Here is a 16,856-nt window from a genome sequence, read left to right on the forward strand (position 1 = left end):
CATCTCACCACTGCCAACACGGGGGGGAACGGGCTACAAGACATTTACCACGAGGAGAGGATGATAAAAAGTGAGGAGGGGTGGGTGATGCGTGACCCTAGGAGGATGAAAGGAAGGAAACCAATGCCATTGGATATACGAGGGAAGTGTTTATGAAGGAAACGATGGAACGAAACGGCATGATGTTGATGAAGTGATGGGATATGAGATATGGAATGGATGACGAAACTCCTCGCAGCGCATTGGAAGAAGTCCCGGTCTCGCGAGTCCCCCTGGGCTATGAGCTTACTTACCTGGGCTCGGTACCCCGCCTGCTTGTCGATATTCGACATATCCAACCGGAGGACAGACAGACCTAGCTCACTTCTTCGCTGAATACAAAGCGCGCGGCTCAGAGTCGGAAGGACGGTATGAAAGAGGCGATCGCCGATGCGGGGTTGGAACGGGATTGATTGCGGGCGGTGTTGGGTGGTGGGGTGGTATAGTTTGGTCGGGTCGGGTGTTGTTGTTTGCTGGACCGGACCGGCGCAGGATGGCGTGAGTGGAAAGGGGTTGGTTCGTTGTGCTTTTTTTTCGTTTTTGTCTTGCCTTGCCTTGCCCATCTTTTTGTTTTTTCCTTTTTCGTTTGGTTTTGTTGAGTCCGTGTCTCTAGAATGGTCTCCTCGCGCCTTTTCATTGTTCGTGTCTCATCGTTTCAGGTTGAATCTTGTTTTCTTCCCTCTTTTAAGACTCTTCGCATTTTTGTGGTGGTGGTGGACTTTTGACTATTCATTCCCCCTTGCACTGTGCCTCTGTCTATCTATTCTCTACAGGATGCTGTCTTGTATCTGTGGTCTGTGGTCTGCCGAAGTGCTGTTCTGGCCCGGCTCTTTATCTGCCACCTCCATCTTTGCTTCTAGCTTCTACCCACCCTCTAGAAACATATACCAAAAATGTGAAAAGTCCAAAATGTTAAAAAACCGCTCATGGGATACCTGGTATGTATGTACACTGAAAACAAGGGAGGAGGAGGGTATTCCGTACGTATCTACAAGCTCATCCACCCATCGCAACACACGCCTCAGGGTCAGGCAAGCCCTGACAAACAACACCCCAATCTTCTTCCTCTTCCCAACTCCTCATCACCTCCTTCCATACAACTCCCTGGCCCTTCCCTCAAACGCCTTGACCATCTCATCCACCTTCTCATCCGCCAGCTGTCCCACCGCGTACCCCAGCGCGGGGTTTTTAAACTGAAACGTCACGCTCAGCGTCACCTCGGTCCACTCTTGACCGTGTTTCTTCCCGACTGTCGCGGCGGCCGGCCCTCCGAGTTCCTGTGAAGTATTATTGTGATTAATATGAGTGATATTATTCTGGCTCGTCCCCCCTGCAGCAGCAGCACCATCACCAGCAGTAGTAGCAGCAACGAGCGGCTTCACGGTCCACCGCGTCACCAAGCTCTCAAAGATACCCTCCATCGTGTACAGCGCGTTGGTCCGGTCGGACTCGGGCTCGTACCCCACGCGCGCGAGCACGTCCCAGGGGATGGTAGTGGAAGCGGCGCCGCTGACGGCTTCGACGATTTGCCCGGGGACGCAGTAGACGCGCGAGGTGTAGGTTTGGGTGAAGGGGCCCCAGCCGACGGTGAGGTCTGCGCGGGCGGGGTGGCGGGTTGGTGGTGGTGGTTTTGATGTTGTTGATGATGGTTGGGATTGCTGTGATTGTGATTGTGGTGTGGGGAGAGGTTTGGTCCAGTGAGTGACCAGCGAATGGGGACAGTGTGGGAGGAAGTGTTTGTAGGAGTCGATGTCGGCGATGAGGGTGTAGAGATGGTCTGCAGGGTAGGGGAGAATTCGGTGGGCGCGGAGGGTTTTGGGGGGCGGCGGTCGGCCGGGAGAGATATCGGGAGCGAGATTGGCGAGGGCGGAGAGAAGGAAGGGTCGCGGACTGGTGGTGGTCAGAGGCCGAGTTGGAGAGAGGCTGGGTGGAGGCCGGCGAAGGACGGAGAGGAAGGTCGGCGGCGTTGGTGGGAGTGTTGATCTTGGTGGGAGAAGGAAGGGAGATGGCGGGACGGTGGATGGACAGAGAACCACGCGGGTTGTTGGAGGTAGTCGAGGAGGCATGGTGGAGGACTTTGGTGTTGTCAAGCTTCTGAGGTATTTCTGGCTGCGACTGTCATATTTTGGGGCGTTCCATGGTCTTTGGGTGGTTTGTTGAGTCTCGTGTTTTTAAGAAGTTGAAGATGTTTGCATGCGACGAACAAGTTCTCCAATGTGCCGAGGATGACCCCTGTCTGTCCCTTGTCTTCGGCCCGCAAGGGGTTAACCGAAAGGGGCAAGGCAGTGACGTCGAGCTCCGTCGAGCCCCGCGATGGATGATGGATCTTGATGGAGGGGTAGCTTCGGCATTATCTCTCCGGCTTTGACTGCCTCAGGTAGGTCTCATCAACGAATGCTGCTATCTGAGAGATAAATTTCAAGTGAAGAAATACCTACTGTGAAGTAACTCTCGCAGGTAAGGGGTTTATCCTAGCAATTCAAATAGGGACTTCATTACTTATTGTTAACCCAGGATTCAACAAGCCACCAGGGAGACGAAGGTCGATATCGTTGCCTCTCACCATTGAACTCCTTCTCTCCCCCAAACACTCGCTCCCTAGAGTCAAGATGGGCCACCTCATCACGGTTGCGACATGCAGCTTGAATCAATGGGTGCTCGATGTGAGGCAATTTCTCTAATACCACATCTATTCTCTGCTGGCTGACCCGCTCAGTGGGAAGGGAACCTCTCCCGCATCATCGAGAGCATCCACCAGGCTAAGGCTGCTGGCGCACGTCTCCGCGTCGGCCCAGTACGTCGCCCATCTCGGGGGAACCGGCTCGAAAAACTGACGACGCCAGGAACTCGAAATATGTGGCTACTCGAGCCTGGACCACTTCCACGAGATCGACCTCTACACCCACAGCCTCGAGATGCTCTGCCGCCTCCTCAAGGATGAGTCCTGCTACGGAATCCTTCTCGACATCGGCATGCCCATCCTCCACCGCAATATCCGCTACAACTGCCGCGTCATCTGCCTCGACGGCAAGATCCTTCTGATCCGTCCCAAGATGTGGCTCGCCAACGACGGCAACTATCGCGAGATGCGTCACTTCACCCCCTGGATGCGCCCCCGCGAAACCGAGCTCTTCCACCTTCCCAAGGAGCTGGCGGAGCTGCAGGGCGACACTCACGTTTTGTTCGGCGACGCCGTCATCTCCACCCCGGAAACCGCTTTCGGCGCCGAAACCTGCGAGGAGCTCTTCACCCCGCGCGCTCCCCACATCGACATGGCCCTGGACGGCGTCGAGATCATCACCAACTCGAGCGGAAGCCACTTCACCCTGCGCAAACTTGACACCCGCCTGCAGCTCATCATGGAGGCCACCCGCAAGTCGGGCGGCGTGTATCTCTATGCCAACCAAAAGGGTTGCGATGGCGAGCGTCTGTACTTTGACGGCTCCGCCATGATCATCGTCAATGGCGATGTTGTTGCTCAAGGCTCCCAGTTCAGTCTGAACGATGTCGAGGTTGTGACGGCTACCATCGACCTCAACGAGGTCCGTTCCTATCGTGGCGCCATCTCGCGCGGCCTCCAAGCTGCCACCGCCAATGCCAAGTATCAGAGAATCCAGACGCCGTTCACCCTGAGCTCCGAGGATGACGATGCCGACGTCACCATGGCTCCGACATTACCCATCCAGCCCCGGATTCACTCGGTCGAGGAGGAGATTGCGCTTTGCGGTGGATGCTACCTCTGGGATGTGCGTAGTCCTGCACCTATCTCACTTCGGACGAAGCCGTGCTGACCTGCCTGCTTGTTGTCCCCAATAGTACCTTCGTCGGTCCGGAGCCGCAGGCTATCTTGTGCCCCTGAGCGGCGGTATCGACTCGTGCGCCACGGCCGGTAAGTTCGCGCCCCTCTCCCCACAGCTTCCAGACCCCTGGCTCACCATCATCCCCAGTCATCGTCTACTCCATGTGCCGCATCGTTATGCAAGCCGTGGCCGAGGGTAACCAGCAAGTCATCGAAGACGTCAAGCGTATTGCGCGGTACAAAGGCGAAGGTGTCCTCCCCACCACGCCGCAGGAGCTGTGCAACCAGGTTTTCACCACCCTGTACATGGGCATGAAGAAGCAGAGCTCGCGCGAAACGCGCCAGCGAGCCCGCGACCTCTCGGAAGCCATCGGCAGCTACCACGTCAATCTCGACATTGATGACGTATATGAGGCCCAGAAGAAGCTGATCGTGTCCACCACCGGGTTTGAGCCGCGGTTCAAGGTCGAGGGAGGGACGGTGCAGGAAAATCTGACACTGCAGTGTTTGCAGGCGAGGATTCGCATGGTCACAGCTTACGTGCGTGGTTAACCCTAGTCTCGTCCTGCCGCTATTGAAGACTGGCTGGTGGCAATAGGAGGGTGGTTGCTGACTTGGTGATTGGGATGCAGGAGTTTGGACAGATCCTCCCAACGGCGAGGAAAAGGCCCGGCGGCGGCAGCTTGCTGGTTCTTGGGAGTGCCAACGTTGGAGAGGTAAGCGATACCCCAGGACCAGGTGCAGCTATTTCATGTAGCTAACAGGAGAGCAGAGTACGTGATAATGAGGTCATGTCCCCTCCGGAGGAGATACTAACACGGCATCAGGTTTGAGGGGTTATTTGACCAAGTACGACTGCTCGGTAAGTAGCACACACCCATCTGATGAGACCGACATGATCACTGATAGCTAAAATGAACAGAGCGCGGATATCGTATGTACCACCAGAGATTCCAATCGACCAGCCGATACTGACAACAGCTTCAGAACCCCATCGGCTCCATCGACAAGGCAGACTTGAAGCGCTTCATCGCCTGGGCCGAGAAGAACTTTGATCTCCCCTGCCTTCACGACTTCCTCACTGCTGTTCCAACTGCAGAGCTTGTACGTGACATATGACCCGTTCGACAAACCCCTGCTTCTTAACATACTAACAAGTCTTCCAGGAACCCATCACCGAGAACTATGTCCAGAGCGATGAAGCCGGTACGGTCCCTGTCCCCTTTTTCACCTACCTCCTTAGGCCTTCTTCCAAGCCACACAACTCGAAAACTTGCTAATTCTTTATTCACAAAACGGCAGACATGGGCATGACCTACGCGGAGCTGACCATCTTCGGGCGACTGCGCAAGCTGAACAAGCTCGGCCCTTACGGCATGTTCCAGAGGCTGGTGCACGACTGGAGCATCGACCGCGAGCGCAAGGAGGACGATGATGCCCCTTACTACACGCCCGCCGAAGTCGCCGATAAGGTCAAGAAGTTCTTCCACTATTATGCCATCAATCGTGAGTAACCCCTCAGCCCCCTGAATATCTATCCAACGAACCATAGAGAGAACAACACAAGGATATGTGGATGGTCTGCTGACAGTGAGCAGGGCACAAGATGACTACACTGACGCCGGCGCTGCACTGCAACGATTACTGTAAGGAAATGGCTCCATAATTCCCGTATTTCATGGTTCCAAGCAGAAGAAGTCTAACGTGGAATAAATACAGCACCGGATGACAACCGGTTCGATCTCCGACCGTTCCTCTATCCTCCGTTTTGGAAGAGCTGGAGCTTCAAGCGCATCGACATGGAGCTGGAGAGGATTGAGAAGAAGCGGGCCAAGAGGCTGCAAAAGGCCTGAGAGAGATAGGCTCGCCTGAGCTTGTATGGATATACATACACATGAGTTTGTCTCAAAGCATTCTAGAATCACAATCCGGCGTGCGTTGTGACAATGAAAAACGACCTGAACCTCACTCGTACGATCAAAAGCCATTCCAGAGGTAGGCATTCCATAATGTCTATTTATTTTTGCGTTCCATAACCTTGCGTCGACCGAGAAGAAGCCTACATGGCGCATGCCTCATTATACCCACAACGCCTTCATCGTACCCTCCTACCAAACTATATCTCAAAAATCTCGCCAATCCCTTCCCCTCCTCCCCTCCTATTCTCCACCAAATCCAACCTCCACCCCTCCCAATTCTTCAAGCTCCGCTTAATCTCCTTGATCCTCTCGATCCTCATCTTCTGCTCCTCCTCTTGCGCCTTCCTAAACGCCTCCTCATCAAACTCCATATCATCATCCTCCAACAACCCATCATCGTAACCCCCATGTCCATGATGACCACCATGACCGCCAACACCGCCGCCGCCAGCAACCCCAGCCGCCGCGCCGGTGAGCACGTTCAAACCAGTTGCTAACAAATCTCCCAACCCGCCCACAGGCTTGCGCGCCGCCGCCGCCGCGGGGGGTGTACCCCCGCCGAGGTCGACCGTCTCGAACCGAGCGTGCTGGTGTCCAAACCCGGCGGCGGCCGTCGCCTCGTCCGGGCCGAGCTGCATTTCGCGGCGCTTATCCCTCCAAATACCCCTGCGGAGGTCTGTATTCTCCGCCTCGAGCTCGCGCACCCTCCTCTCCAGCTTGCGCCTATGTTCGTCCTCCAACTCGTCCACGCCCTCGTCATCCCCACCACCTTCCGCCGCGTCTTTCTTGCGCAGGCGCAGATTCTCCGCCTCAGCGCGCTCCAGCTTTTCGCGGACCTCTTTTGCCTCCTTTTCGGCGCGTTCTTTCTCCTTGCGCAGCGCCTGCATGCGCGCGTCCTGCTCCTTGTGCAGCGTCGTGAGGGTCGCAATCTTCTTCTCGAGGACCTCGACCTTTTTGGCCAGCTCGTCGCGCGCGGCGACGGCGGCGGCGGTTTCCTGCTCCAGCGCCTTGACCTTGGTTTCGGCCGACGCGCGCGCCGAGCCCTCGAGCACGGCGCGCTTGGAGGCGAGTTCCAGCTCGGCCTTGACGTCGTGCAGCTCCCGCTGGGCGAGCCCGGCGGCCTGTTCGGCGCGGGCAAGTTTCTCTTCCAGGGCGGTGATTTGCTCCGAGGGGGCGGACGCCGAGACGGAAAGCCGCTCGACTTGGGCGCGCAGCCGGGACATTTCGAGTTCCATGGTTTCGATGGTGGTGGTTTTGCTGCGGAGTTGGGCCTCGAGTTCGGAAGTGATGGGCGGATTGGACATGGAGAGAGAAGGGGAGGAGCCGTGACGGCGGGCAAGCTGTGCTTGGAGCTGGGCGTTTTGACGTTGGAGCGCGGCCAGTTCGGTTTTCTACACATGAGAGTTGTTAGTACCGCCGTCCAATATCCATAGCTCAACAACCAAACCCAAACCAAGGGAGATAAGTAACTCACCAACTTCTCCACCTCCTCCCCTCCTGCCCTCTCACTCTCTCCCTCCCTCAAATCTTCCAACTCCTTCTCCGCCTTCTGCCACCGTTTCTCCGCGTCCTTGACCTCCTTTTCCAGCGCCTTCTTCTCCCTCTCCAACTCCTCGATTCTCAACACATGCTTCCTGTATATATCGGGCGCCGTCTCGCCCTCGTGGCCCAAGCCCAGCACGTTGCCAGATCCGCCGACAGGCGAGAGCGGAGAGAGCGGACCCGCCGAGGCAGTACCCTGCCTGAACGATGCGCTCCGCGCCTTGGATTGTTGCGCCAGCGAGGGGGTTGTTCCGGACGAGAGGGTAGGGGATTTCGCTGCTGCTTCGATGGTTTCGGAAGTCGGGGCAGGCTCGTCCTCCTCAGGAGCTGGTTCCGGCTTCTTCTCTTCTTCTTCCTGCTGCGATATTTCCTTCTCCTTGTTCCCGGGAGTCTCGGCGGCGGTATCTTCCGTGGCTGGAGCAGCAGTAGCAGAAGAGGCATCGCCTTTCTTGCTGGCGCCGCCGGCCTTTTTGGCCTTGGCCTTGCGCATTTGCTCGAACTGGATTGGGCGGGCGCAATCGTCAGCTTTGGAGGTTCTGTTGGAGGGAGATGGATATCAAATCTACCTTCTTCCTGGCGGCGGCCGTCTTCTCGGCCTTGGCCTTGTCTTCGTCCATAGTGGTGGATTGGAGGATACGCTTTTGGTGCGAGCTTTCTTGGATGTATCAGCGCTTTCCGGTCCCAATCCCGGTATAGCCAGTCCAGGGAATTGGGCGTGTTGATGTCAAGTTCCAATTGTCAACTATCTTGTTTGACTATAGCTTGGCCCTTGTTGGAGAGAGGTGGCAGCTCCGGGCAGCTGTGACAAGGCCCCACTTTAACCCAGCGCCCCGCAATCTCCGGCCACATTGGATCCGGGGCCGTGGCGCTAACCGGATTAGACTAGGGCAACCCTGGAGTCTGGAGGACGCGCAAGCAGCACCGCCACGCCAGGCACCTGCTTCAGGGTTATGTATGGGAGAGCTCAGCTTCAATCTGTCGGCCTGGCGTTTCCCCTTCCTCGTTCATCCAGATACAAATCAAAGGCTTTCTGGCTAGGTTTCCAGGTTCCAGTTTACCAGTTTCCTCAGGATCCATCGCCTGTCAAGCGGGACCGTGGATTGCTGAGTCCACCTTACGCCCCTCATTTCTTCGCAAGGGCGCTTACACATCACCAACTTCCCGATTCGTCACAAACGAAACCAACGACCGAATCTCACTCGCAGACGCCTACCCCTCAAAATTTGTTTGAGGCCGGCTGCTTGATCTGACTCGATCCGCCCAGGCTGGCCACCCTCCATCTCTTCTGCAACGGTCCGTTCCGTCCGCATCCGTCCGACGCCACAAGATCAACCTCCGACTACAACAAACATGATCCGCAGCGTGGTGTACGCCGCGGCCTCAGTTGGCTTGCTTGCAGGTGAGTTCAATCCCCCTACCTAGGGACCATACCCATGTGCCCTGTGGATGCTAAACAAAGCACAATACTTACCTTCCTCCTCTAGCCACCGCCCTAACAATCAGTTCTCTCCTCTCTCCTTCCTGGGTGACTTACACAACCCACCCTCCCTCCGGCGCCACCGCCGCCGCCGTGACTGACGCCATCGGCTTGTACCAACGGTGTACTACGACCCTGTCAACAGCTGGCACTCGGACCGTTGTCTGCACACGCTTTCCCGAGCCATCCCGCTGCGGTGTTGGCGGATCCAAAGGAGATGATGAGGTTTTCGGCATCGTCGGAGATAATGATCTGCCTGGTCCGTCCTTCTGCAGCATGTGGCAAACGGCAGGGTTCTTGGTGGGCCTCGCGGTGCTTGCGGATGTGGTGACGATGGCGGTGATAGGGCTGGTCATGGCGGGAGGGAAGCAGAGGAGGATCAATGGATGGAAGGTGGTGTGTTCTGTTTTGGTGATTGGGGCGGGGGTGCAGCTTGGTGGGTTGGCGGTGGTGGTAGGTTCACCTGACTATCCTCTTCCACTCCTGCGGACTGCAAGACAGCTAACGAGGGCATGTTGCAGGCGTATTTGTTCGACCATGATGATCTGTTCCTTGTGCCGGGTTACGAGTTGGGGATGGCATTTTACCTATCTGCTGGCAGTGTGGTGGCGGCCATGTTGGCGGCGGCGGGGTTGGCGATTTCGGCGATTGTCCTGCCGCGGGAGGATGGGTATGAAATGTTGGTGGAAAGGAGCGGCGTATGATGCCCTAGGGCCCGTGGATGGACTGGATTCTGGGATTTTGGCTGCATATCCATTGGGAAGGACGGCGTTGTGGAGTTATTGGGTTGTTTGATATCATGCGATGTCTTCGGGTCTAGATGTCCTGCTTGGTACTATAATGGCCACCAGGGAAAGTGAATAATTTAGCTATGGAATGGATGTCCATCTTGATCCCCCGAGCCTTTTTCTTTCACAGCCCCAGAGCCAGTCTTACGGTGTAGACATTCTTCCTTCGAGGATTCTCCAGTCTTGAATGGAGCGAAGCGCCACATGGCATGCTGTCGTCGCTCCAAACATGAAGTCTCGTCGGGTTCTCCAAGACCCGACGTCGCATCGGGCTTATGTAATACTAGTATTCGGGACTTGGGGCTCCAGTTCTTGGGGGCCCAACTCTATCCGTGCTCTCCGGCCGGCATCTGTCGCGTGGCACCGGGAAGTTGGGTTGCCCTGCCAAGACCAGCTTCTGCAGTGACAACCAAGCCAAGGCCAAAAATCAACAAACAGGATCGGCTTCGGGCCCCGCGCGCATTCCCGAGATTGTTGCCAACCACGCCAATGATCCATTGAAGAGGCCTTGTTTTCAGCTGGCGTTGGGGCGTTGTGATTTTTTCCTCTTTTGTCTTAATTTTTTTTTCTTCTCTCTCTTCAGGTACTACCAAACTCTTTTCCTCAGGGCACACAAGGCCTGCCACAAAGGTGTCTTGTGGTGTCCCCCGCGCGTGTCTTTTACCCGGCCGTGTGTGTCTTGGCTTGGAGGACGCTGAAGAATACTAGTGTCTCGGAATCATCCATGAGTCCGGCTGTTGCTCTGCGCTTCGCGTCCCGAACCTTCCCCTGAACACACCACAACAAAACCATAAAAGCAGTGCAACGACACTGCGCCGCCGTCGCCAGCTATCATGTCAGGTCGATACTCGCTGCGGCAGACGCCGAGGTAAGTCCCACCATATCTCTCTGCTCGTCCTCCTCCTGTCTTCCCCTCCCGTCACGTCTCGCGCCCTCTGTTTTTCTCTTGTCCTATGTCCTGACGCGTCCCACAGGAAAAAGGAGCTCTTTGAGGGCATGGTAGAGACGCCGGTGCGCCGCAGCTCCCGCCGCAAGACACCCATTCCCGAGTCCGACAACGAGTCTGCCTCCGCCTCTGAAGTCATGGAGACGAGGTCCCTGCGCCGTCGCGGCGCTCCCAAGTTCAAGGAGCATCTCGACGAAGACCCAACACCCCCGGAGACCCCCGTTGAGGCCGATGCTCCCAAGTCCAACGGCAAGGACGCCACCACCAACGGCAATGGCACTGTCACCGGCAAGGCTGAGTACCATCCTGATAGAGTCATCGATGGTTGGAAGCCCGGCATGGACCCCAAGGTTGACTACTCGGGCCACTACGAGTTCGGCGGGCCGTGGTTCATCTTGGTCATGATGTTCGGTTTCCCGATCATCATGTGGTACATGTGGATTGGCGCGACTCACTACGATGGTCGCTTCCCGCTGCCCGAGCCCGGCCAGAGCTGGGGCGACTTCGCCCGCCATTTGGTTCACCTGGTTTACACCGACGCCTTCCCGCACCCCAAGGCCTGGCTCATCTACTGGGTCTTCTTCTTCGCCGAGGCCGCCATGTACTGCCTCATGCCCGGTGTCTGGGCCTACGGCAAAGCCCTGCCCCACCTCGGCGGCAAGCAGCTCAAGTACTACTGCTCGGCCTACACCTCGTTCTACACCACCATTGCCCTCGTCGTCGCCCTGCACGTCTCTGGTGTGTTCAAGATCTACACCATCATTGACGAGTTCGGGCCTCTGCTCTCCGTTTCCATCCTGTCGGGCTGGATCGTGGCCATCATTGCCTACATCTCTGCCCTTTGGCGCGGCGCTCAGCACCGCATGACGGGCAACCACATCTACGACTTCTGGATGGGCGCCGAGCTGAACCCCCGCATGTTTGGCATCCTCGACTTCAAGATGTTCTTCGAGGTCCGCATCCCGTGGTACATGCTCTTCCTTATCACGCTCGGCGCCGCCGCGCGCCAGTGGGAACGCTACGGCTACGTGTCGGGTGAGGTCGGCTTCCTCCTGCTCGCCCACTTCCTCTACGCCAACGCCACCTCCAAGGGCGAGGAGCTCATCGTCACCTCGTGGGACATGTACTACGAGAAGTGGGGCTTCATGCTCATCTTCTGGAACCTGTCGGGCGTCCCGCTGAGCTACTGCCACTGCACCATCTACCTGGCCAACCACGACCCGTCCGAGTACCGCTGGAACAAGTGGGCCCTGGCCGCCCTCTACGTCAGCTACCTCTTCGTCTACTGGGTCTGGGACAGCTGCAACAGCCAAAAGAACCGCTTCCGCGCCATCGAGCGCGGCACCGTCATCTACCGCAAGACGTTCCCCCAGGTGCCCTGGCAGACGGTCCACAACCCCAAGGTCATCGAGACGGGCCTGGGCGACCGCATCCTCGCCGACGGCTGGTACGGCCTGGCCCGCAAGATCCACTACACGTGCGACGTCTACTTTGCCGTCACCTGGGGCCTCATCACGGGCTTCAAGAGCCCCTTCCCCTGGTTCTACCCCGTGTTTTTCGTCGTCATGATTGCCCACCGCGCGTGGCGCGACATTTCGCGCTGCCGTGAGAAGTATGGTGAGGCTTGGAAGGAGTATGAGCGTCAGGTGCCGTATCTGTTTATTCCGGTAGGGTTTTTCCCTTTCGCCTACTGTGCTGAAGATGGATGAGTTTGCTAACGAAGTTCCCATAGTATGTCTTCTAAACGTAATTTCCTCCCAAGGGCGGCACCTGCATGCATAGGTTTTTGGACCTTCGTCCCTTCGCCCATGCCGGTGTGTACCCGCTAAGGAGAGAAGAAACGGATTTAACGCGACCAACGGCTTGATGAATTGAGGATATGATGGAACGGGATGGATGGATAGGATGAATGATACGGATGATGCGCACGGCTACACCGCCGTATGGATATAAGTCGGACAACACAGGAATCTTAAAAAAACGAGGTCAAGGAAAGGGAGGCGGGGGGTGTCTTTGTTTGGGTCATGTCTGTCTGTCAGGTTCCGGTGGGCGTGCGGAGAAGAGGGTGGATGGATGGTGTTTTTTGTCTTTGTCCTTGTTTTGTTGCTGGCCGCGACGGGGTGGAGGCGATTGTTTTGTCTTGATCTCGGTGTCGTCTCTTGCTGCCTACCTGACCTTGCCCGCCCAGCTGGCTGGCTTGCTGTCGGGTAGGAGGAGGAGCGCCACGAGATTGATGTTAATACTGTCAAGTCATGTGTATGGGCTTACCTGAGATAATGGTAATTTGTTGTTCTCTCAACTTGTTCCTTGCTGTGTGATTAATATGTCTCCGCCTGCTCGCATATAGTCCCAAGACATGCGGTCAACATATCATCGGCGTTTTAAGGACGTGGATCAGTGTGATGACTTAAATGAGATTGTTGATATCACGTCCGGTGCCATCCATCATGAAGCGCATCATTCGGATGTTGTCGAAATATTTCAGTCTGACGCTGAAAAGTGGCCCACTGTCCATGAGATGCTTCGTCTCTCCACTGGACAAACTGCTGCGCTCCCGTGGTGTCAATGGACGAGACAAAATCGGCGCCAGGCAACTGGGCCAATGAATATAATGAGAACGATTGCACCAATCTCAGCCCTCACCCGGGAGCGCGCAGATCGGCAGCAATCGGTGATTGAGGCTGGGATGAGCAATACACAGTACACGACCTAGCGAGGGAAGCGGTGGGACCTGGAGAGACAAAGTCCCGGACATGAGGCGCGGGCAAACTTCGGACTTCGACCAAACAATCACTGATGTTCTTGCTCTTCAAAGGGGAGCCAGCAGACTTGAGAGTCAACACACTCAATTATCATTCCACGAACTATGGAACTATGGTATCGTATTCTCATCAAATAATCAACCTTACGGATCATTACATCCAATCCCGATCCATTTCCCCCTTCCCCCCATCAACCTCACTCAGGACCGAGTACCGCACTCGTAAGGCTCGCACGTGTCATAAAACTCGGTGGCGGTCGGCGGCGTCGCGGCCTCCGCCGTGGCATACACGATCACATAGTACTCGTCAGGGCATTCCATAATGCCCACGTCGTTGTCCCACATCGACCAACCCTCCTTCGCAAACTCGTAGGTCAGGCAGTTGCTAGGAATCAGGTAGCTGGACGGGGTGCGGCAGTTCTCGCCGAGCCTCTCGACAGGGTTGGTGCAGCTGATATCGAGCGCCGCGCGGCCAATGAACTCGTCGCTGTGCGGTTGGAAGTAGATTACGAAGTTGCTGCGGGCGCGACGCAGCTCGGCAGTGCCCACCTCGAAGCCCGAGACGCCGGCCCGGAGCGGCGCTTCGAAGATCGTCCCGAAGAGCTCCGGGACCGAGTTGAGGTACTCCCGCGAGAACTTCTGGTACCAGCCCCAGCCCGACGTGCAGCCCAGGTCGGAAAGGGGGTAGCTGATGACACCGTCGGTGGAGTTGTTGGTCAACGCGAAGGCCTCAACGCCGCAGTTCTTGAGGTCCTGCACCGGGAGGGTTGTTGATTGCGGCGGAGGGCTGGTGGTGGATTCCTCCGGGGCAACGGTGGTCGACTCCGGCGGAGTGGTGGTCGACTCCCCTGGAATGATGGTGATCTCTTCCTCTGGGCAATCAGTTGACTCTGGCGGAGGAGTGGGAGTTGATTCTGCTGGGGGAGTGGTGGATTCCTCCGGGGCGGCGGTTGTCGACTCAGGTGGAGGAGTGGTGGTTGAATCGCCAGGGGTGATGGTGATCTCCTCCTCTGGGCAGTCGGTCGTCGACTCGGGCGGAGTGCTGGTTACAGGAGTAGTGGTCGACTCTGGCAGAGGAGTGGTGGTCGAACCGACACAGCAGCAGCACACCGGCTCGCCGACCGGGCAGTCGAAGGAGACAGTGAACTGAGTGGCCGGGGCCCTAGGCTTGCACCCTGCCTTGTTGCGCCTCCTGAGGTTGCGCCTCCTCAGCTTGCCGTTGCCTTTACCTTTGCCGTCGCCCTGGTCGTCCTCCTGGCCTTTACCTTTGCCCTTGCCCTTCCCGTCGCCCTGACCATCGTCCTGGTCGTCGTCAGGGCCGTCATCCGGGCCGTCGTCCTTACCCTTGCCTTTGCCCTTGCCCTTGCCATCCTCCTTTCCTTTGCCCTTGCCTTTGCCTTTGCCATCTTCCTTGCCTTTGCCTTTGCCTTTGCCGTTGCCGTCGTGGACGTGGATGGGCTCGCCTTCAGCCCAGCATGATTCACCGTTGGCCTTCGCATGCACAGCGATGTAAAGCTTGGCGTCTTCAGCGCAGAGAGACTCCACCGACCAGAGGTCATCCTTGGCGAGAACCTCGTCGATGGGCACAGCACACGAGGTTCCCGAGCAGTACTGGGTGTAGTCGAACCTTCCCGGGCGGGGATCGGCTAGGGGCGTGGTCTGGATTTGGACCTTGGGGTCGGAGAGACCCTGGCCGGCCAGATTGAAAAGGAGGCACTGCTTCGTGGCATCCGACGGGCAAGCACCGTAGCTAACGGTGACCGTGTTGGAGGTCTGCTTCTGGTCGCAGACCAAAGGGACGGTCTGGGGGGAGAGCTGAGGTGGGAGATTGGCACCTGGAGTGCATTTGGTCGACTCAGCCGGGCATTCGATGGGTTGGCAGTCGGTGCGGCGGGAGACACCGAACCAGTTCCTGGCCCTGGGACGGAGGGTCGGGGAGAGGCATGTGTTGGAGTTGTCAGTCTGGCAGGTCGGGATGGTGTAAGTGTCGGCACAGTCGTGGGCAAAGGATGTGCCGGCCAGACAGCCAAGCAGGCTGAGGACCGCTGGCGACTTCATCGTGTCGTTGCCCTCCCAGGCTCGGCTCTATCCAGTTGGAAGACGCTGAGCCGCCGAATGTGGTTGCGGACAGAGACAAGTGTCCTCGGCTATCTTGTTACTCCAGGCCATGTTGCGATCTCGGCTCTTTAATACAACAGCGTTGGACTTCTGGCTCTTTCTGTGGCATATGGGATTCACCCACTTCTCTATGCTGAAGGATGCAAGTTTTGGCATCTGGTACTCGTCTCATCGCCGAACACTGTCCAGGTCTGCAGGCGACAGGGTCGATCATGACCTCTCGTTAGCGTCTGCACCTGAGGCCAGCTGAACCTGCCTGTGTTGGCATCGACAGCAAACAACAGTATCCAAGATAGGAAGTGTGTTGACCGCTCAATCGACAACACCGCGGACCAACAGCTTCAGCTGCATGGGGCCCGCCAGCCTCTATCCCAATGAGAGACTATGTGGCTGTCGGCTATTGACTGCTAGCTGCCGTGGACCAACGACATATCACGAACAACACAACTGAGCAGGGCAGAGTATGTGCGTACACGGACATCGGGTATGTACGGCGTCCATATACTCAGCTGAAAGAGACTTGGTGGCTTCGCCGATGTCAACAAGAAAGTCAAGAGCATTCCACCTCACCGGTATTTTCGGTACTGTGTGATATCAGCATTCCTTCGAGCAGAGGGGTTGGAGCAGGCGGATCACCTAAGGTGAAGAATGACTTCATTTGAAGATGGTGAAATGAGAAGCGAGAAGAGTCTTTGTTAGTACTCTGGTATGACTTTCTGCGAAGGGAAGAGGTTGCTGGAACATATCTCAACCTCAGGTGTTTGAAAACAGGGACGACCACATCGACCCGGGTTCTTGGACAGTGAGTCTCCAGGGACCTGACGACACTTGGATATGCACATTTGAAGTCAAGTAGGCCAACCCCCCGATAATCTGTGCCCCGCTGATGTCCTTAGAGTGGGATGTCAGGGACGAAAAGAGTCTTGCGGCGTGGGTTGGTCCTGGAAGGCTGACAGGGCCAACGCACCTACCAGCAATCATGTGACGACGACTAGACAGACAGGCTCGCTCCTGAACATAAAAGTTGACAGTCAACATGTATAGAGTGCATCATAACGTCCATGGCAATGTAATGACTGGAGCAGTTAGAGCGAGCACGTCGTGACGCAAATAGTATTTCATTGTTCTGTTGGTGTGAGACCCGGGCCATAAAGGTTGAAAGGCATATATCTCGTGATAACGGCCCTACTGAAAATCTGTTAATTTGTGGATGGAGGAAGGCTGGTGACCAACCGATTTTCTCACCATCTGCTCCTTGGCGATATGATGGGGTCGAGAGAGGTAGTCGAGGATCCTTTGTTATCGAGTCCATCTCGGTGGACTCTCTGTGAGGCTCCCGAACCACGTCGACTTGATATTGGGGGATAGTTTATCAGATATGGAGCTGGAGTGGAGTGGACGCTGACGACAAACATCAAGATATGCTGTGGAATCAAGAGGAAAAAAAAAAAAAAAGAAAAGAAAGAA

The 16,856-nt window shown here is 56.5% G+C and overlaps 7 protein-coding genes across 7 annotated transcripts; 3 read left to right on the top strand and 4 right to left on the bottom strand.

Moving 5' to 3' along the window:
* Window positions 1–44: 44 nt before the first annotated feature.
* Window positions 45–772, bottom strand: VTJ04DRAFT_6458 (uncharacterized protein; the record flags this gene model as incomplete). The annotated part of the gene is made up of 2 exons (XM_069364679.1): window positions 45–668; window positions 731–772. 2 exons carry the CDS (start codon window positions 770–772, stop codon window positions 45–47), a joined length of 666 nt encoding a protein of 221 aa, XP_069218482.1.
* A 349-nt stretch (window positions 773–1,121) lies between these two features.
* On the bottom strand, window positions 1,122–2,105 carry VTJ04DRAFT_6459 (uncharacterized protein; the record flags this gene model as incomplete). Its single annotated transcript, XM_069364680.1, has 1 exon — window positions 1,122–2,105. One exon carries the CDS (start codon window positions 2,103–2,105, stop codon window positions 1,122–1,124), a length of 984 nt encoding a protein of 327 aa, XP_069218483.1.
* A 543-nt stretch (window positions 2,106–2,648) lies between these two features.
* On the top strand, window positions 2,649–5,691 carry VTJ04DRAFT_6460 (uncharacterized protein; the record flags this gene model as incomplete). The annotated part of the gene is made up of 13 exons (XM_069364682.1): window positions 2,649–2,702; window positions 2,756–2,833; window positions 2,883–3,785; window positions 3,856–3,928; window positions 3,987–4,378; window positions 4,471–4,591; window positions 4,666–4,700; window positions 4,761–4,772; window positions 4,826–4,942; window positions 5,005–5,044; window positions 5,141–5,344; window positions 5,437–5,484; window positions 5,558–5,691. The coding sequence occupies 13 exons, from the start codon at window positions 2,649–2,651 to the stop codon at window positions 5,689–5,691; spliced, it is 2,211 nt and encodes a 736-aa protein (XP_069218484.1).
* Window positions 5,692–5,954: 263 nt separating this feature from the next.
* Window positions 5,955–7,916, bottom strand: VTJ04DRAFT_6461 (uncharacterized protein; the record flags this gene model as incomplete). The annotated part of the gene is made up of 3 exons (XM_069364683.1): window positions 5,955–7,148; window positions 7,232–7,798; window positions 7,866–7,916. 3 exons carry the CDS (start codon window positions 7,914–7,916, stop codon window positions 5,955–5,957), a joined length of 1,812 nt encoding a protein of 603 aa, XP_069218485.1.
* A 733-nt stretch (window positions 7,917–8,649) lies between these two features.
* VTJ04DRAFT_6462 (uncharacterized protein) lies at window positions 8,650–9,480 on the top strand (the record flags this gene model as incomplete). Its single annotated transcript, XM_069364684.1, has 3 exons — window positions 8,650–8,698; window positions 8,784–9,229; window positions 9,298–9,480. 3 exons carry the CDS (start codon window positions 8,650–8,652, stop codon window positions 9,478–9,480), a joined length of 678 nt encoding a protein of 225 aa, XP_069218486.1.
* Window positions 9,481–10,397: 917 nt separating this feature from the next.
* Window positions 10,398–12,219, top strand: VTJ04DRAFT_6463 (uncharacterized protein; the record flags this gene model as incomplete). Its single annotated transcript, XM_069364685.1, has 2 exons — window positions 10,398–10,432; window positions 10,539–12,219. The coding sequence occupies 2 exons, from the start codon at window positions 10,398–10,400 to the stop codon at window positions 12,217–12,219; spliced, it is 1,716 nt and encodes a 571-aa protein (XP_069218487.1).
* A 1,253-nt stretch (window positions 12,220–13,472) lies between these two features.
* VTJ04DRAFT_6464 (uncharacterized protein) lies at window positions 13,473–15,329 on the bottom strand (the record flags this gene model as incomplete). The annotated part of the gene is made up of 1 exon (XM_069364686.1): window positions 13,473–15,329. One exon carries the CDS (start codon window positions 15,327–15,329, stop codon window positions 13,473–13,475), a length of 1,857 nt encoding a protein of 618 aa, XP_069218488.1.
* Window positions 15,330–16,856: the final 1,527 nt, after the last annotated feature.

The sequence above is a fragment of the Mycothermus thermophilus genome (genome assembly GCF_041956435.1).
Source record: "Mycothermus thermophilus strain CBS 625.91 unplaced genomic scaffold VTJ04scaffold_4, whole genome shotgun sequence".
Taxonomy (NCBI): domain Eukaryota; kingdom Fungi; phylum Ascomycota; class Sordariomycetes; order Sordariales; family Chaetomiaceae; genus Mycothermus; species Mycothermus thermophilus.